This window comes from Gymnoscopelus microlampas (assembly GCF_963454915.1).
Source record: "Gymnoscopelus microlampas genome assembly, chromosome: 7".
Taxonomy (NCBI): domain Eukaryota; kingdom Metazoa; phylum Chordata; class Actinopteri; order Myctophiformes; family Myctophidae; genus Gymnoscopelus; species Gymnoscopelus microlampas.
In genome coordinates, this window is record NC_139944.1 from 9,249,882 (window position 1) to 9,271,131 (window position 21,250).

The window sequence follows — 21,250 nt, forward strand, 5'->3', positions numbered from 1 at the left end:
AGTCTGCCTAACGTACCACTTGTGAATTTGCTTAAGAAAAGCATAGAGCCTCAGCCTCTATTATCAATATGAAATCATTAAACACTAGAAAATGTGCTCCTCGGAGCACAGGTCTCCGCCAGGCGAGGTGGTAAAACTGTTCCTGATTAATTCTGTCTTACCTATTTATATTACATATTGTGATGTCACGTGAAGCTTGACCAATGTTAGGTGTTCACAGACGGACGGACACACACGGACGGACAAAGTGAAAACATACTCTCCACCATGCCTTCGGCCTGGCGGAGACATTAATCTCTTTATTTATTGGTTTGATTATCTTATTTTACTTGTGTGCTGCATGTATGCAGGTTCTCATGTCATTGTCCTTAAGCTGTGTGTCACGGTGCGAGGCAGGAGTGTAGGACCCAGATGCAGAACAGATAAGCAGGAGCAGAGCAGGTCAAGTGCACAAAGATGTATTAAACAGATAGGTGAACAGAACTGGACAGAACAACATCACAAAATATATAATCTAACAGGGAAAATAAGGAACTGTGGGTCTATATATACACACACAGGGTTAACTGGACACAGGCGAACACAAGACAAATCAGCACAGGGATGGCTGGGGCACAACAGGACACAGGTGGAGAACATAACTAATCAAAGGGTAGCCTAGGTGAGACAAGAACTATAGGCAAAACAGGAAACCCTAGGACATCACTACATAAAAGTACATGGAGAACAGGAAGCAATAGGAACGATAGGACAGAATAAGATACAGGGAGACAGATCCTGACACTGTGTCTGGTATATGAAAAGCAAAAGTGTGTAGTTTGTGTTGTGTCTGCGTTACCAACAGAGAGTATCAGTGTCCAGAGGGAAGCTCCCCTCTCTCCCTGGTATTTATATCCTGCTACATAGGCGGCTCTCCCTAGGCACAGGGGGAAGTGATCCACACATTAAAGAGAAAGACCATCTGCAAATGCCATCCAGGCCACTGTCACGGTCCCAATATAAACCCCTCTGCAATGCCAGCCAGGGGGGGGGGGGGGGGCTGGTCAGCCCCACGATCTGAGCATGTAGCTTACACAGTACAGTACATGAATCGGAGCGAGACACACCCGCTTGTCACCCGTTGTTTGGCTTTTCCTCTCATGTTTGAATGGACACCATGATGAAAGGGGAAGATTCCGAGGAGGTGGAGATTGACCTGGGGGACTCCGATGAGCTGGAAGACTCTGATGAGCAGGAGGAGCCCGTGGCCCTCTGGAAGGCCTCTCCCGTCCTGGATGAAGAGGAGAACATCCATACGTCTACTTTGGTGGAGATCAGCGACACCAAGCCTCTGCTTAATAACAGAGACCCCCGTGGAATCAATGACAGCCTCAAGGTATTTTTGGTCCGTTATGGGCCATGGATGTAACTTGGACCTTGGTATAGTCGCATGGATTTGAACTTCCTAGTAAAACTATCTGATAACTAAGGCAAAAAACAGCATTAAAGGGGTATTTCACTTTCAAACATGTTTGGGGTAATTGTAAAGTCTATACTCTGGCTTTTGTGAGCACCCCAGACAGTTCTTAAGTTGCTTGATTCGGTATTTAGATATTGGATATTCATTTAAACAGACACGCCCCCTTCTCATGCAAACCCATTGTAAAATCAAACTCCATTTTAACCATGTTAGATTCATTGAAAACACCCGTCCTTGGTTCTGGTGACTGATATTGTCCTTCTAATGCGTGAGCGGGCTGTGTTTTTCCAACATTTTTTGTCATGTTTTATTTATTTTTTACGATATTTTTGGGGTCTTTTTGGACTTTATTTATAGATTACAGTAGAGACAGACAGGAAACAGGGAGAGAGATGGGGAGAGACAGCAAAGATCGTTGGAAACGGGACTCAAACGCCGGGCCTTTGTCATGTATTTTTGATCATTTTTGGGAAAATAAAAAAAAAAATCTATAGAAAAACTAAACAACGATATAACCATGAATATATCATGGCTAAAATAGAGTTTGAAGTTACAATGGGTTTGTGTAGGAAGGGGCGTGTCTGATAAAATGAATATCAAATATCTAAATGCTGAATCAAGCAACTTAAAAACTGTTAGGGGTGCTCACAAAAGCCAGAGTAGACGTTAAAACGACCCCAAACATTATTGAAAGTGAAATATCCCTTTAAGCCCTAAATAACACGTTGTACGACAAATAGTTAAACTATTTTTGCTTTTTTTTTTTTTTTTTTCAAATGCTCAAAATTCAACCAAAATAGGGATGCCAGTGGTTAAAACAAAAGGCTATCTGATGTCCACCATTCAGTGGACATAAGGTTGAGAACACCTGTAGGCAGAACTGTGTAACATCATGAAATATATTTTTAGGTTAAAATATATATTTTTTTTTCAATATTCTGATAGTAATCATTGCTATAGAGTGTCTGTTCACTCACAGGGATCTCCCCGTCTCTCCAGCTCTTAAATAAATAGAAAATACATTTTCAGGTGGGTTGCCAATTTCAGCCAATCAGGACAGAATACCCATGTGTTGCCAATTTCAGCCAATCAGGACAGAATACCCATTTATCAGCTTCAATTTCATAGTGCAGTTCCAATTTTGTCCACTCATTTCTTTGTGTCATCACACTTCCAATTTATCTTGTTTATCCTGTATCCTCATCCTGTATGAGGTCTCTTGATTAGATAATATTGGTATCCCGACCTGAAATGTATTTTCTGTTTACTTAAGAGCTGGAGAGACGGGGAGACCCCTGCTACTGAACAAACACTCCACAGCAATGTTTACTACAGAATACAGAATATAGAGCTATTACACTTATTTTAACAAACAACAATCACTTATGGGACCTTAAAGCCACATTACAGATTACGATGGTAACACCATCCCCTCCGTCCATGTGTGACAGTTGCGTGTCTCTCTCCTCCATGTAACTATGCAGGTGACCTTTGAGGATGTGATAGCAGAGCCTGTGTCGGTACGCAGTGGGGACAGGGTGTGGATCTGGAGCAACGCTCTGTTTGAGGTGTCCAGGGTGTGGATCTACAGGATAGCGACAGTGCTGCTGGCCATTCCGATGTCCATCCTCTCTGGCCTCCTGTTTGGCATTCTCAGCTGCCTCCACATTTGGTGCGTGGAGGCCAATTCATGTGTCACCACACTCCATGGTGTCATTCACTGTTGTTCTTAAGTCTAGGCTGGTGACCAAGGGTGACCGGGCCTCTGCCATCAGACTCTAGAACAGCTTAGCATTGGACCTCAGGCTTGCTAGCTCCATAACCATTTTTAAATCTAAATTAAAAACCCACTTTTATATCGGGTTATATTTTATATTGGGCCTAACGGCAGAAATTGATGCATCTATTCTCACTAATACTGTTATTGTGTGTTGCTGTCTAGTCATCCTATATTCTTTTCTCAATTCATTATGATTTATGTTTGTTATTTAGTTGTTTTAAGCACTTTGTAACTTTGTTTGAAAGGGTGCTATATAAATAATGTTTATTAATATTAATATTAATATTAATATTAATTAAAATAACTAGATGCATAGACAGGCAGGCAGGCATTTAATTGATCCCCTTTGTAGTCACACCTAGCCCAGAGTCCATTTATTTTGACACAGACCAGGTGCTTAAATCACCCACACCCATCCAAGCGTAGATTAGTTCATCAAATACTGTCTACAATGTTTTAACATCGTTCAGTGCTTTCTTTTCCTCTGAATGCTTTTCTCCATTTGCCCCTGTTAACAGGTTGCTCAGCCCGTGTGTCCAGTGCCTCCTGGTGGGTACCCGTTGGTTACAGAGTCTGTGGAGCATTGTAATGGGCATTATCGTGCAGCCCTTCTTCACCAGTGCTAGCAGGTGCTGCGGCGGTTTCAGCGTTCACCTGGCGAGGGAATGACACCTTTCTTTTCACACGTGAGGGACATTATGAAGGATGGGATTAAGTCACTGGTTCCTAACCGATGTGCCCATAAGTACACTGCTGCCTCATGGACTGAGATTTGGGTTGATTTATGTTTTGTTATTGTTATTGACGTTCAATGTTATGTTTGTGTGATCAAAGGTTTTCTATAGAGCTATGTGAAAGCCCTAAAGCTCAAAAAAGGCCCTTTTTTAAATCATAAAAGGCTTTGCATTATTTTCAAATGATCAATAACTAGCTTTGTCTCTGACTTGATATAGAAACAAAAGATGGTGTTATCCATTGCCCTACATAATATCAAAAGTTATTGTGTTTTTAAAACATTCAGAATCAACTGTTAGTTGTTTTTATTTTATCGTTTTGTTCTTGTCTGATGTTTTTATACTGCTTAGGCCTAGTCTTGGCCAGGTCACACTTGTAAAAGGTCTCGAACCTCAATGTGATTTTTCTGGTAAAATAAAGGTTACATTCGATACATACATAGCCTACATTCATACATGGTAACAATGTCTCTGGGGCCTTTCCATGTTCACAGAGATCAGTGTGATTACATCTGTTAACTGAAGACAACTTGCATTGATGTTAGCAGTTAAGCCTTGTAGGTGATCAAAGTGTGAGGGACAATTGCAGGAACATTTAGTGCTTTTTATGCGATACAATTTCATATTCATATTTATCGGGTATTTTGTTTATAATTTGACTGTGCTATATTATAGTTTGTGTCCTAATATTTGCGTTCCATATTATGAAATTTCAAGCATTGAATTTGGAAATAATTATGAAGCATTGCATTCATACTTCACTTACACAAATCACTGGCTTCAAACGCTGAGGAAATTCTGCTGGTATGCATCTATTCAAAAGATCAGTGTGTTTTGACTGATGGAAAGCACTCTGTCTGTTTGAAATGAGTAAGTGGAACACACATATTTTGATTCATTATTCTATTCACTGTAGTTAATGGTTTGTGGAAGGCAGAGGGGTTGCTCATAAATGATCCCAAAGGCATGCAGAAAAGGTGAGAGGTTGGTTGTGCTTTCAGAGAAAAAGGATGTTTTCACCTGACGCGGGCTATTATGGAGCAATGTTGGGATCTGAATAAATAAGGCCTGATTTATACTCCATCGTCGTACAATGCCGTCAGTCGATCCCAAGGTTTTTCATTGGTCAATTGTGGAGCAATTTGAAGACCCAGACAAAAATCTGCTTAAATTTAGGGTCAGGCTCTAGAACAGGGAGGGGCAGCACTTATTTCCAGAGGGCCATTCTGACTTCGATAAAGTGAGTAAGGGGCCACACCTTGTACAATTGAATTGAAACTTGAAACACATAGTGCTTAATTGTGTTAAAACTGCATTAATTTGGCAGACATGCCGGACTATCTTTACAATAAGGTCCTTGCTTTCACAACAACAATTTTCAGTTACAAAATGATGATCTTTTCTTTTTTATTCTTTTTACAGCTGCAGTGTATTGAATCGCTCTGTACTCTGCACGAGGTTACAATGAATTTATGTTATAAATATGGACTCAAGGCAGACTTTTTCACTGTTACATTATAAACATAAAACATTTGAGTACATATGGATGCAAGAATGCAGGTATGTGCTCAAATGGTAAATATTAATTACTATTAATTGGAGTCGAGTTAAATTAATTTGTCCTGAATCCATTAACAAATGGAAGCCTTTTAGGATGTAGATGTTTTTTGGGGGGGTCATTTTGTTTTCCTTGAGGGCTTGGCGGGCCGCATTGAGATGGTCAAAGGGTCGGGTCCGGCCCCTAGGCCTTATGTTGCCCATGTGTGCTCTAGAACAGTGGGTCTAAGATCAGTGGCGTCAGTTCAGCAAAAGCTAAGGTATGGCAAGGTTAGGGTTGCCAACTCCCAGAGATTGAAATAAGGGACAAGTATCCTGGTCAGCGCGGCCGAAATGCATAGAAAACAATGCATTATACATATAACATAATACAAACACAATGGTCTTACACCTGCATTAGGCTACTACTAATGATTTTTTTTTAATATCTTTTGCCAAGGTATGGCACCTGCCCTACCTTGCCATACCCAATTGACGCCCCTGTCTAAGATGTCCCTTTTTTAAATCAGTACCACAGTTCCTCATACTGACCAATTCATTACAGATTTGTTGAGGAGAGGGTAAAGGGGTGTGTCACTGTGTAAAGAGGTCACAGGAAGCAGAGACTCATATTGATAACAGCCTTTATTTGAGGCTGCCAACTGTCTTTATGATACAGAATCTCACATTTTTCAGAGCCAGGACATCCGACCTTGCTCTTATCATGCACCACATGCTGGGGCTCTCAGATGGTCCTTGACTTTGTTTACTGTAGTGTCCAGCTTGAACAGTAACTTTCCACTGGATACGTGGTAAGTTTGACGTGTCAAGTTTTGTTTCCAAGGTGGGTGAGTATATAAGGTGGTTGCAGAATGTCCCTGTGAGTCCGTTTCAGAATGAGGGGTTGTTGGGCTTTGATTGTTTTACTGTTCTCTCTATCTGAGGCTGAGGCTCAGGAACAGAATGAATGGGTCAACGAGAGAGAGAGCAAGGTTGAACCAGGCACCACCTCCCTGTCTGACCTCTGGGCAGAGTTAAAGTTTCTTAGAGGCATGGTGTTAGAGCAAAGAGACATGGTGCATATCTTGGGGGCCACCGTGGCAGAACAGAGGGAGAAGCTGAGGAACACGGAGGCCAGGGTAGCAGCCAGCGAGGAAGAAGCCAAGGAGCAGAGGAATTTAGTGACTGATCTTCGGGTGCATGCTGCAGGTTAGGATGGTTAAGAGAGGCTGCATGTTTTGTTGTGATAAACATCATTTAAAATGGAGCTTGAAGAAGTACAGGCTGAAATGTGTTTAAAATATTTCATAGTCTAATATAATTTTCTCTGATATGTTTCAGAAATGGCTGCCAAATTGAGTTCCAGCGAGACATTGGTGGAGGACTTGAAGAAAGAACATGAAGGTAATTTGCACAGCAGGATGTTCAGTGAATTCAGCTAGGAGAGTAGTGTTGAAAAAGAACCCGATTTGGTGTTAATTAGGATGGTTAAGAAGCTGCATATTTGTGGTGCATAACGTGATTTAAAAATGGACCTTAAAGTACAGGCTGAAATGTGTTTCAAATGTTTCATAATTAAACACAACTTCAGCTCAGAGAATAGACACTGTTTTGACAATAATTTACTGTATTTGTTTCATAAAGTCCATTATGGTAAAGCTTACCCACTCAAATGAAACTGCATGGGTATTTGTGATTGATTTAATAATAACACTGTGTTGATTCCAGCCCACCGTACTCAGCTGTCCACCGTAGAAACGAAGCTGACTAACAGTGAGGAACAAGTGGTGGAAATGAAGAGACAGAATACAGGTACCTTTCATGTTTAGTAGACATAGCAAACATCTAATCCATGCTGTTACAATGATTGTCCTCAGACACACAGAAAACTAATATATAGTACTGACACACACACATACAATGTTACATTTAGCTGATCTGAACCAAAGTAGTGACTGTACCTTCTTCCACTAAATATCACTGATGAGGGGTCAACCAATTAGATGAACAAAAGCACCACCTGACCTTGACCTGGTTGATTGGACTATTGTAATGTACTGGTCCTCCTTTAATGTCAACTAAGAAAAAACAGATACACATAGCCCGGGCAAGGAGACAAACCAGGGTTTTAATGTTTCCCAGACAGCCTCTCTACCAATTCAGCCATGGCCACCCAGTGCAACATTCAGCAACATTATACTGGCACCCTGTTTCATTTAAACATTCAATCAAACACCTGAGAACACCATACAATCAAACACCTCCTACTGAATGCAGCTTTGAATGCTCCAGCACCCTCCTGTATCTCACTCTTAGTGAACTAAGATCTATCATCTTACAGTATTTTGAACACCAAGCTCAATAATAATATTACTGCTACTGCTAGATTGAGTAGTGACTGTTTAGTTTTACTACTTTGTCTTGTTCAAGCTGACAGTTGGATGTATTCTGCTATACTGCAAGACAACTGGATCAATAACATATTATATAATGTTATACTATAAACCATTTGATAATGCTCTGTGTTGACAGATAAACCAAAGGTGGCCTTTTCTGTTGGTTTGAGTCATTCTGGGGTTGTTGGACCATTTGGTACTGATAACACTCTGGTCTACACCAAAGTCTTCACTAACATTGGCGAGGCATACAGTCCAGCCACAGGTAGGTGGATCATAAAGTCATGTCAATGACTTTATGATGAGAATCAATTCGCTCGAACCAACACATTTTACAATGTATCTATCATGCTATTAGACATTACAATTAGATTACAGTAATCTAAATAAATCTTCAACTGTGTTTTTAAAAGTGTTTGTTTGCGTGTACGTATACGCACGTGTATGTGTGTGTGTGTGTGTGTGTGTGTGTGTGTGTGTGTGTGTGTGTGTGTGTGTGTGTGTGTGTGTGTGTGTGTGTGCGTGTGTGTGCATGGGTGTGCGTGTGTGTGTGCGTGCATGCGTGTGTTTTCTTACAGGTGTCTTTACAACACCGTTGAAAGGAGTCTACTACTTCAGATTTACTGCAGGTCACGCTCAAACGTCAGATGTGTTGCAGATCCTCATGTATAAAAATCAGCAGCAACTCCTTTACAGCAGAGGATACAATAATAAGGGTGGTTGGTTTGAATACGTATCTAATGGAATCATCGTAGAGCTGGAGGAGGGGGACATAGTTTACATGCGTTTACCTGGTGGGAGCAAGCTCTATGACGATTCAAACAACCACAACATGTTCAGTGGATTTCTGGTTTATCCTATGTAACACTGGTACTGGCACCATTACTTTAAAGATACCCATAATGCATCCTCTCAATAAATGAATATTCCAAAGCACCGTTTTCTGTCTAGTGTATATTTTACGGATTATTTTTAAGACTATAATACATCTAGAAGGCCAATGATGATGTGTTTTAGTCCATACTGTCATGGCAAACAAGAAAAACAACATGCATGTACAGTATATCACAGCATATTATTGATTGAATATTTTATTAGGCAAAAAATGTAAAACAACACATTTACATTTAAAATACTTTGTCTAACAGGTCCGTTCATAAAAGTCCTTGCGGACTTGTTTCCAATGAGGGCCTTGGTATTCAATTCATAGACAATATTGTTAAATATTGTTGAAGTCATTTTGACTCATCCAGTTGATGCAATTATCACATGGGTGTAATAATAGAAATCCACAGCACAACAGGTCTGTCCCCAGCAGTGTTGGGCAGTAACTATTTACTAAGTAATATATTACTGTAATACTATTACTTTCCCCAGTAACGTTATAGTATAACGAAGATACAATGAAAACGATTTATTTTGACCAAGATGCAAGAGCCTATAATTTATACTCTAAAAAGAAAAAGAAAACAGATCTACAAGCTATCAACATGTGATGCGATACATTGTAAGCTTGTAGATCTGTAATATACTATTTAGTTACAATTTGAAGATGTAATAAATAACTAGTGTTCAATATGACTCTCTCTGGAGAAGGATTGTGTCTCTGTTACCACCTCTCTGTGACATCAACTGTTTCAATGACCCCGATTTTTTGTAGTGCGCGCTGTCCTTCATAAACCCTTGCGTCCCTGGTCCATAACTGTAGATACTTTAGTTCCCCTATCAGGGTTAGCCAACAAATGTTACTTCTCAGTACATTTTTCTATACGTTTTTGCATTTGTACTTTTACAAAAGCAATTTATTTTTACCATGTCATTTCGTTTATTTGTTTGTGTTTGCAACAATTCTTCTTCAGTCAATTGAGTCTTATAGGGAGATTTGGCTGAATAATTTGTTTGAGCGTGTCCTCATGCTCTATACTCCTTAGGGTTAGACATCCAAATTATCTAAGGGGTGTGTCATGATTTTGTTTTTCTTTGACATCACATGGTTTCTTAGAAATCATGAGTTTAAGCTATCGTCTATATCCAAACTTTGCTCCCTTTCACCAATCCAGATGATTCATCACTTCACTGATCTGACACTAATATATCAGGGCGCTTTAACTCAGTGTCACAGTTCCTTATACTTGTTACATCAGATCAGATCAGATCAGATCTGTGAAGGGAGAGAGACAGTGAGGAATGACGTCTATATGGAAGAAGGCATGAAATATAATCTGAACTATTCAATTGTAACAATTCTTATACTGTCTGATATATTTTTACCCTGTACCTGTATAATTTAATTCCTGCATTTAAAGAGAAGCCTGAATAGTGTTCTATTCTGTCACAATGTATTTTATCCAGTATTCACCATTCTCCTGGTTATAATGTAAAACAGTAGTATTGTGAAACTTGTGTATAAGCCTTAAAGGTTATACATTGACTAAAACTAACACCTCCTAATGACCAAAAGTATACTTGGTTTGAAATAAACAATGAGACAATCAACAACTAATCCAAAAAGACAAAAGCAGTGAATTGTGATTGATGTGATAACTCATTTATCTGTTAAGTACAGTATTGTTAAAAGAACACATTTTTCAACTTTGCATTACTACAAGTACTTTGATTTTAGTATTTCACAACATAAAATGTAATTATGCTCACATTTCTAATTGGTTTGACAATAATGTATTTCATCTCTTTTATGAGCTTACATTTTTAGACAAATAATTCTAAAGTGCATCTAATTGTCAATGCGAAATGTCATTATGTATGTCTTCAAATAAGAATGGTTCATGTGATGTTTTACCTCAGGCGAAGCTCATGAATTACATTTGAATATATTCTTGTCAACTCAATTAGATGTGTACAGTATTATGATACAATCTAGGCATTTAATGTAGCATTTATTTAGACACACAATGTTTTTCACAAAACAAGCTGTAGGCTTCGTTGCTATTGTGCACAATTTAGTGTAACAATGTGCACTTGAGCCCAACCTATGCCAGATCTGCCAAATCCCTTTTTGGACAATCCTAGATGACCATCTAGGATTTTGACCATGTTTTGACGGATATGTTGGCAAAACAAAAAAACATTTTAAGATAAAAAGTCATTTTATTTTATTTAACCACTGAAGCCCTATTAAAAATAGCCAAGATTGTAGATTTGCTATACCAAAAAAAGCTTGAATATTTTCTATAATGACATCCCCAAAATAGGGACACCAGGTTGAAAGTGGTTAACAAGGACCTATGACATAAGATGTCATGTGTAGACGGGTGACAGTGTGAAGCAGGCAGTCCCTGTACGTCTGTACAGGGACTCTCAATCTTCAATACAAATCTGAAATCTGAATGCTGGAAAATAATTTAATCATTCAAATGTCTTTTAGAGCTCAAGCCAATGTATCTCTCTCTCACTATACCTTTATTTTGTATGGTACAAACATGTTCTTTTTATTCCACTTTCATTTTTCATGAACAAAACACACAAAACAAAAGACAAACCGTAGACATCACATCACATACTGTATCTTTGGCAACACAATGATGTTGCCAAACATCATTGTGTGTGTGTGTGTGTGTGTGTGTGTGTGTGTGTGTGTGTGTGTGTGTGTGTGTGTGTGTGTGTGTGTGTGTGTGTGTGTGTGTGTGTGTGTGTGTGTGTGTGTGTGTGTGTGTGTGTGTGTGTGTGTGCGCGTGCGTGCGTGCGTGCATGTGTCTGTCTGTGTTTAGGAACACCCAATCTGGGAACCCATTGGCAAACAAACAAATCAAAACGTTTTTCCTTTGAATTTGCTGAGGAACACCCAACCCAATTGAAACAAAAGAAACATGCCATAGCAGTTGACATGTTTCTTTTGTAAAAGGTCACTCTTTCACAAGGTTGTGAAAAGTTGTGAAAGGTCACTTATTTAAGCTAGAAAAGGGTACAACCGCCAGAGAAATGTTGTCATTGTTTGTGTTATGAAATGTCAATCAGTCCAGTCAATCTAAGCTATAGAAAAGGGCACAACCCCCGCATAATATTTCAATTGCAATGTGTCATTGTTTTCATTGACACTACACCTGAGTGTTTGAGGCCAACGCTCCGGTGGCTCAGTGGTACAGTAGCTACATGCCCAGCACCGCGGAGTCCAGGGGGTTAGAATGCACCGCTGAGCATATGGAGCGTCTGTACAAATAATGTCAGTCAAATCAACTAAGTGAATAGAATAATCAAGGTGGTGTAACCACCATTCCATGTTGTATATTGTGAAAGATGTCAAGCGGTCTGACCTTAAAAAACGTTAATTCATCATTCAAGTACATCCCCTAGTCATGATGTACAAGTACGTCCCCGTTCATGGGGCTTAAGTGGTATAAAGATGGAGTAAAGGTGCCATGTTGTGTTACCACAAATCAGCAACAATGCACACGCATTTGAAACATCCACACGGATGTCTAGACTCTTGACCACAGCTTGTGGTCAAGAGTCACGTCGCATGTCACGTCGCGTGCTGCGAGGTCACGTCGCATGCAGGTGAAACACAACGTTAATCATAAAGATGGACACATGTACGTTAAACGTTATGAAAAGCTCTATGAGGAGACTGTAAAACAGGGGTATTCAACTAGATTAGGCAGGGGGCCACAACTGTAAAATAATTTGGAGCTGGGGGCCACACAGTGCGCGCACATGCACGCGCGCGCATGTGCGCACACAATTTGCGCGTGTGCGCGAAATTTTTCGGGTCTAATTCGGGTCTAATTTGGTCTAATTCGGTTCTATTTGACCAATATAAATCAACCTTTTTTCGGGTCTAATTCGGTCTAATTCGGTTCTATTTAAGGTTATAAGTTAAGTTCCAATGAAAGATGGCCTTTCAAAGAACTAATGAAGGATAAATAATTTGTACTGTTTTAACTTTGATAACATAAAAACGAACATATATTTACATAAATAATAATTATGAAAAAAAAAAATATATATATATTTTTTGAATATGGCCAGGGGCCACAAGGAAGCTCCTCGGAGGCCCCACGTGGCCCGCGGGCCGCCAGTTGAATATCTATGCTGTAAAAGATCTCCACAAATGCTTAATGAACTTTCCCAAAGCTGTCCCAGTGTCCCAACCACTGACTCACAGACGCCACCACTTACAGTATAGCCTGTGAGTAGCCTATTTAGATTTATTGCCTCAACAGGTCAGCTGAGCCACGTTATGAAAGGGTTAGTCTGAAGGGGTCATTTTCGTGCAATACCCTTTGATCGTTTGTTATTCTGAAGAACAAATTATATGCACATATTTTAAAGTAGATAATCCATCTATGTGTGTAAGATGGCTTGCCAGCGTGCCGTTGTGTGTGGAAGATCACGTTCACGTCCAGCGTCCACGGCGGGGGGAGATGGGGGTGGGTAGCGTGCACTGGAGGATCGGGGGCCGTCCTAAATAGGCTGCATCAGTGCCCGCTGTTACTACGTTACGCCACTGCTACAAGCTCTCATCGCAGGACACTGCGATGTGTTGTGAGCTTGAAGATCTGCCACTGAAGTCTAACTTTCGGATGCCCCTCCAATAAAATATTGTCCTCTGTACGAACACACACGCCTGCCGTGCACACACGGCAGGCGTGTGTGTTCATAAAAGACACACACCCAGACCATACATTAATAATGTCAGTCAAATCAAAGTGAATAGAATAATCAAGGTGGTGTAACCACCATTCCATGTTGTATATTGTGCAAGATGTCAAGCGGAATGACCTTAAAAAACTTTAACACATTGAATGTGACCTTTTCTCGCTTAGATTGATTGGATTATAATTGACTATACTCCCCAAATCTGATATGGGGTTGGACTTGCATAAAAGACACACAGAACACACACACACACACACACACACACAGGAAACTTGCATTTTATTATAACGATGAACATGTTTGGACCATACAACATAAAGGTGAGTGAGAGAGGGATATTGGCTTGAGCTCTAAAAGACATTTGAATGATTATTCCAGCTTTAACGTTTAGTTTTATACAAGATAAAACACTTGAAAACTTGTATTTTAGATAATTCTATCAATTTACAGTGAGTCTGTGTCTTGCGTTCTTCCTTTTACAGGTTCTGCTATTGGGACTGCTTTGTGTCCCCATGTTGATGTCCACGTTGCCATGCTTTGATGAAGACAAGCTGGAGGAGAGAGCTGAAAGGAAGCTTAGACGCCACTACCTACAGCCGTCTGAACCAGAGGTTCATACTGAGCCTGACGCTCCCAAAACCTGTCCCATCAACCTCTATGGAAAACTACCTGAGGACATCAGCACCCGCTCCCTCTCACCCTGGAGATACATGTAAGCTGCGTCCCACTTGTTTTCATGTTTATTTTTGATTGATTGATTGATTGATTAAAATGTGAATACATGAAAATATGTTTGTATATATAAGGATAAAACACAAAAAGGGGGGAGTTAGCAGAGACACACAGAAAGATAATTAATAATACATGTATTCATATATTTCCATTGTTCTAGACCACTAAAATAACAAGAAACAACAGGGATACGGTATTCTGTATGTGACCTGCTACGACTCAACACAATTATGGTTATAATGGTTATGGTCCAGCACTCCAGCTGCTTTTCAACAAGCTTTTTATGGAGAACTTGACGTAAACAATGGAGTGAATCGACCTCAGGCTTCTGCATGGTATAAATAAAGTCTATGGCGCTGCCTCTGGTAGAATAGCTGTGTACGACGTCGCTAACCTTAGAAACACAACTGACTGAGTAGCACTTTGTTTACTATCCTGTGGACCATACACACATTATGTGATGACATGATCCTCTCCTACACTCTGAGCCACTTGAGGCTAATAAAATAAGTAGAGAAGATGTGTTCTAGAATGGAGTTTAAACACTTTAAACCGTATATTGTGGGGAAAGCTTTCGCTGAGAATAGCAGGTCGATAAGCTTTTCCCCACAATAACAGAAAACTAAAAAGAAACTAGCATAGATCCCTGAGGGACTCAACCATATGGGGCTTAAGTGGTTAAGGTCCAAATAATGTATTTTGCGAGTGGGATGCTAGTGTAATAGTACAGTATGTGCAAAATGACATTGAACAAGTGCTCCTGCCAAATAGTTTTAAGGAAACTTGACCATTGAGATAGTATACATATATACAATAGTTAACACAAAAAATACTTATTTTCTATCAATTACAGCCCGACTTGAATTCATGGAGATTATTTTAGTTTTGTCGCATTCCTCAGCCAATAAGTTGATGACCGGCGACACTTTGAGTCTCCTACCGGAGACATAAGCATCTTTCCACCGGTCATCAACTTATTGGCTTAGGAGTGCGACAAAAACTAAAAAATCTCCATGAATTCAAGGCTTCATGGGGTGTGTAATTGATAGAAAATAAGTACATTTTTGGGTGAACTATCCCTTTAAGCTGATCATTCCATATAGGCTATGTCTGCATGTTGAACATTGATGAGTCATGACTGAATTGTCTGGTTGCCTTACAGCCGTGAAACCAGAGAAGACCGCTTCCCACGGACGTTGGCTGTGGTCCAGTGCCTGTGTGAAGGATGCATCATCGTGTCCCATGAGGAGAACGCACAGCACCACAATACAGGCTACAACTCTGCACTCATAAAACAAAGCAGGGTGGTTCTTAAAAAGGAACCGTGTGAGGATGGGAAAAGACATCACCTTGTACCTGCACTTGAACTGGTGGCAGTTGGTTGCACATGTGTCAAACCCAGGACTGTGTAGGGACATGTTCTCATGAACCATTGGTTTTTCAAAATTGCTGAAAACTCAAGCCAATGATAGAATTATTTAAAATAAAAGTTTTTAAAAGTGATTTTCATTCTTTGAGTTGGCCTCCTTATTTGAAACATTATTTGGTTCCATCTACTTCATCATATCCACTTGCAATAGACACCTGCAATATACTTACGTTGATGTACCACAAATCTTTAAAGAGGTTGGTGCCCCCCCCCCCCCCCCCCATTACTTTCCTAATGTAGTTAGTGTTAGGCTAAACTGCCCAACACTGGATCTGGCGCAGAAGTGATGTGAAGACGTCCATGCAGCAGGATGGTGAGCCACCAAAAAATACAGGTTGGAAATAATGTACAACTTAAGCTGAAAAATAGCAGATGGACAAGCTCACAATAATGCCAGCTTTCCCCACAATATCAGAAAGGACACTAGCATAGAGCCCTGAGGGACACAGTTAGATGCTCTTGTCAGCAACAAGGTTATTATAGTTTTATGTTTGTTTGTTTTTTACCATTTTGGTTGTATTTTAAGTATTTAACTGTTTTTGATACTGTCATGTACAATGTTTTCATGTTATGTAATGTAATTTCTTTCTGTGTGGACCACAGGAAGATAGGTAGTAGTAGCTAATGGGGATCCAAATGGGGATCCAAATAAACAAACAAACAATGGGCAGCCTTGATGGCAGGCACTGTACCCCAAACAATTGAAAAAGCCTTTCCCCATTCCATCTGATCCTTCACGAAAGCAGGATCTCCCGAGACCCACACATGAGTGGGTCTGCTTGGTTCACCCTACACCACAACTCAACATTCTCCACTGGTATTAGTATGCAGCCCTCCGTGCTGAGGGGATGTTGATCCTCTCTGTAACGAAGAGGTCCTCCGTTACTTATAATTGACACTAATTTGCACTTTACTCTTTTGCACAGTATATTTGCACAAGGATATTGAATCATAAGAGGAATGTGCAATATGTTTTAGTGCAATATAATTGGGCAATATGTTGGATTGTGATTTTAATACTGCTTATGTCTGTCTGTTCCAGGGTGTTCGGGCAAAAGAGTCCCCAGGGTGCCCGAGCACCATATATGGGTGGACTGGACCACAGTAGAAGAGAGAGGGGGGGTTTTGTGTTGTATATTGGAAGCTGCTAATAATGTGATGTTTGTTTTGCCATAGGGTGCTTAAGTTATATGTTTTTGCCAGGGTTATTGATTCAGATGTTTTAATGGAATGTGTGGTTTAGATTTGTTGCATGTTTGAAGTAACCTGCAACATGGTTGAACCCACACTGATTGGCTCAGCCGAGTATAAAAGGCTGCCAGAAACAAACACACTCAGTTTTAGTTTTAGGACAAGGACATGGTGGAGCTGCCAACCACCATGCCACCTTCTGCTGCTGATGCCCTTAACCTGTACACTTTGGATGAATAAAAGCACTTTGGTTGCAATTTACACCTGACTCCGTGCTGTTTCCAGCCGCTTATTGGGCCAGTCCTTTACACTCCTCTTCTTGCAGGGGATGTGGTTCCCCGTACAAACAATATGCAGCTGTGGAGAGAAAGTCTTGATTACGATAGCGAACAGGTATTCTATGTTGAAACATCTAGCAGATTCCATGCATAGTTGGGTTATACTGTAAGGTTAAATGGAACAATGGATAAATAAACTTGAGTCAAAACAGACATGATGATGAGTGATTGGTTAATGAAGTGCATGGCAGCATTAAAAGGAATGCTGTTTAATTATAGGATCAAGTTGGCTTATAGATAATGATGTGTAGTCACTATGGGTAGAATGGAGGGAATTAATTTGCGGTTCATCCTCGCATTAACAGTGTGAAGGGATGGCATGCCCCCGAAGGAAGGAAATGCGGCGTCACTTTATTTGCACGCACGCACACACATCCAGTCATCCACACCACAACATATTGCATCTACGCACTTTGATTTGCACAGACACATTTAGCTCTGGGAGTGTACCACATGTTCCCATAACACGAGTTCTGCCGAAGGAATTATGTGAAAATATACGTGTAAACTGAGTGACATTGGCACATTATCTGCATGTCTGTGGTCTACATTTCTTAATAAAAATAAAAATAAAGAAACATTTTGTTGCCAATCATGTCTTGACATCGCAAGTGGCAATAGATGTGTCCATTTATGTTTTAAATGATGGTAAGGGCTGGTAAGGGGATGGTAGATTCTTTAGTTCCACTATTAGGGGTATCCAACACATTTTTTATTGTCAATAAACAGGACTGAACTGCCCACCCCCCCATGCGAGCTACAGTATGTGAATGCACTGGAGTTGATGACTGGAGTTGAGAGTTGGGGAAGTCCCGGCAAGGACGCGCTGTGATTGGCCAGTAGTCATTTTGAGTGGCAGTTGGGGCAAACGCTCTCCCCACAACATGATTTACGATTCTCTGCCTATCGGTACATAACTCGGAAGGGGCGTAAGTAGGCACAAGCAAACTTCGTAACGTTCGGCGCGGCAACTCGCGCGCTTTAGCCCGCTCGGTGGTGCCTCTCGTGGCTCAAGTTTGCTTCTCTGTCGCGGTCCAAAACTATACTTTATCGCCGAAAAAAAGTAGTCCGCCGTTGTTTGAAAAAGTAGTATCACAAGCGGGAGTCGATCCCAGAATCCCACAAGATGTGGGATGGGAGTATAATGCTTAACGAGGCAAGCCACTGAGGCCGGTGTTGACATGGGGCATTTGGGCTGTATTAATTATGTGACAATGCCCACCGTTCCCAACTCTTCAAATGTAGAGCTAAAGAAGCGCCGCCCAGTAGGGGGGAGCCTCGCCCCATAGGGGCTAGGCTTCCCATGTCCCGCATACTTCCATATGTCGCCCCCCCATCACCCCATCCCACCTCACAGCCTTCTTCCATATCGTCACCTTGCTAAACTAATGGCCTAAGTCATTTTTTGAGGAAAATGATATTTTTGTCTGGTGGGGTTATAATGGTGGGGGGAAGACACCCCCACCATTATAATCAAAATTCCACCCCTGCGTGCTGCTGCTGGCTGTTTTTTAACTGCCCAGAACTAGTCAAACTAGACTCTGAATAGAGACGAGTTGCCTCTTGGATACAGGCCCCAGGGCTAACATGTTTATGGGGACACGAAAGACAGCTTTGATTTATTAGATTGATTGCAAAATGGATAAACAACACACCACAGAAATGTACTCATCTGCAGACTGAGAAATCAATGATGGTGTCGGGAGGGTATTAAGAGTGTTCATTTGACGGGTAGTTGACCTGATAGAATTGGAATGTCACTTGTTCACCCCTCAGTTCCTGTCTCCCTACTGTCCTATGTAATCAAAACAAAATAACACTCGCACCCTGACATCAGGGTTGCCTTCCTGTTATTGACCTGTTCTGTGTTCTTTTCTTTTCTATTCTCTCTTCCTATTCTAACTGTTCCTGTAACTGCTATCTTGAGAGCTTGCCCAAGAAAGAATGTAACCCACACTTTTACTGTAAACATGTGATGTGAACTGCCAGTCAGTATAAGAACATCTCCAACATGATTCTTTAAAGCGTATCAGGCCTAGTGCCCTGCAATGTGCGACCAACAGCCAGTTAATCTAGAAGTGTATGGGAGGACAACCATGTGTTTAAGATTGACCGGTCGATCCCAAGGTTTTTCACTGGTCAAAATGTGGAGCAATTTGAAAACCCAGACAAAAACATGCATTCATATCGTGCACCATCCATTCACGCTTAGGTTTGCTGGTTTTAAGGTTTTTCCAGCTAGCTGCAATTTAGGGTCAGGCTCTCTAGAATCGTGGGTCTAAGATTTCCCTTTTTTTTAATCAGTACCACTTCCTCCCTCGCCCCCTTTCCACTGCAGCTTAAAGGGGCTACACCATGAATTTTAACTTTTTCTTCATTTTTGTGTGTTTTTGGTCTCCCCCACCTCTCTTCTGTTCTAACAAATACCCGAATTTGAGCATGCAGGCTTTCATAGGCTATCTGTGTTTTTTATGTAAATTGGTCTGAAAACAGTCCGTCAGATTTGTTCCCCCTGCCTACGTCACGTCTGGGAACAATTCCTCCCGTTTTTCAGTTCTAACCAAAACAAAAATAAATAAATAAAAGTTTTTTTTATTTATTTATTTTTTTTTTTTTTTTATTTATTTTTTTTTTTACTTTTTCCACACAGAACCAGGACGTAACATGCATACAAATTGCGCCCCGTGCCAAACAGGACAATGTGGTATTGCAGGTGAAAGTGCTTTATAAGCCAGAGAGAAGTTAGTTGGAATGAGTATATCTGAGGCTTGATTTAGGCTCAAACCTTTTGAGAAACGTTTGAGGGACATAAACAATATGATATTAAATATTATTATTATTTTTTAAATTCATGGTGTAGCTCCTTTAAGCACCACACCACACCACACTACACCGCATCAAAATATCTTCCGTTTCCATTACACAAAAGTACCCCCTCTCAAATCCACAGGTATGAGTAGCAGACTCAGGCCATTGACACTCATTTGTAATGTAAACATAGATGGAGGTCATTGCTTTTTGTCTAACAATGTAATGTAAATGAGTGGCCAACTGTCCTGTATACAAGCGCAAATCACCTGTGCACTTGCGGGTGAACCATTTGGTTCGGTATGAACCAAATGGATCCTTATAACTGTGATTATAATACAATATAAATTATAATGTATTACAACTATGCTAATTATAATACACTATAATGGATTATAACTGATTATAATACAATATAAATTATTATAATGGATTATAACTGATTATAATACAATATACATTATTATAATTTATTACAACTATGATAATTATAACACACTATAATAGATTACAACTGTGATCATAATACACTATAAAGTAGTATAATGTTTTACAACTATGATAATGATAATACACTATAATAGATTATAACTGTGATTATAATACACTATAAATTATTATAATGTTTTACAACTATGATAATTATAACACACTAGAATAGATTTTAAGTGTGATTATAATAATCTATAAAGTATTATAATGTTTTACAACTATATCCTGTTCTAAATAAAAAAGTCTGTGAGTGATCAGTCATTATGAAGTGTTTGGCCCCGTTTGGCCTAGCTCAGACCTACCCAAGACTGGTACTTTTTAGGCACCAGTTTAGTACCACTTACACATCACTCTATCCACTTCATTGTAGTGGAAACCGAGGCACAAGTGGACGGTGTGGTGTGGGGTAGGGTGAGGCCATGCAAAGCCGCCTATACTGACCAATTCATTACAGATTTGTTGAGGAGAGGGCAAAGGGGTGGATTACCTAAAATTACCTGCTGCTCAGAGCCAGTCACTGTGTAAAGAGGTAACAGGAAGCCAGAGACTCATATTGACAACAGCCTTATTTGAGGCTGCCAACTATCTTTACGACACAGAATCATCCTGAAATAAAGAAACGTTTGTTGAACTGCCAATCATGTCGTGACAACTTAAGTGGCAGTTTGTGCATGACTTGTATTCAACAGTGCTGTTGAAATTAATAGGACGTGGCACTTAATGTGTACACCACCCATGT

General features: G+C 40.2%; 1 protein-coding gene and 2 long non-coding RNA genes across 3 annotated transcripts in view; 2 read left to right on the top strand and 1 right to left on the bottom strand.

The window, feature by feature from the left end:
- The window catches only part of LOC311049671, a 331,395-nt gene that overhangs the window by 227,407 nt on the left and 82,738 nt on the right, over positions 1 to 21,250 (bottom strand). The window lies entirely within an intron of this gene.
- The window catches only part of LOC311049673, a 388,479-nt gene that overhangs the window by 61,797 nt on the left and 305,432 nt on the right, over positions 1 to 21,250 (top strand). The window lies entirely within an intron of this gene.
- On the top strand, positions 1,048 to 4,407 carry cav4a (caveolin 4a). The gene is made up of 3 exons (XM_084063427.1): positions 1,048 to 1,375; positions 2,944 to 3,131; positions 3,758 to 4,407. The coding sequence occupies exons 1-3, from the start codon at positions 1,148 to 1,150 to the stop codon at positions 3,906 to 3,908; spliced, it is 567 nt and encodes a 188-aa protein (XP_083919553.1). The 5' UTR covers positions 1,048 to 1,147; the 3' UTR covers positions 3,909 to 4,407.

Excerpts from the sequence above, each read along its gene's own strand:
- cav4a (XM_084063427.1), top strand. The coding sequence starts at position 1,148 with ATGGACACCATGATGAAAGGGGAAGATTCCGAGGAGGTGGAGATTGAC. Across the intron at positions 1,376-2,943 it reads GAATCAATGACAGCCTCAAG|GTGACCTTTGAGGATGTGAT; the intron begins GTATTTTTGGTC and ends GTAACTATGCAG. Across the intron at positions 3,132-3,757 it reads CTCAGCTGCCTCCACATTTG|GTTGCTCAGCCCGTGTGTCC; the intron begins GTGCGTGGAGGC and ends CCCTGTTAACAG.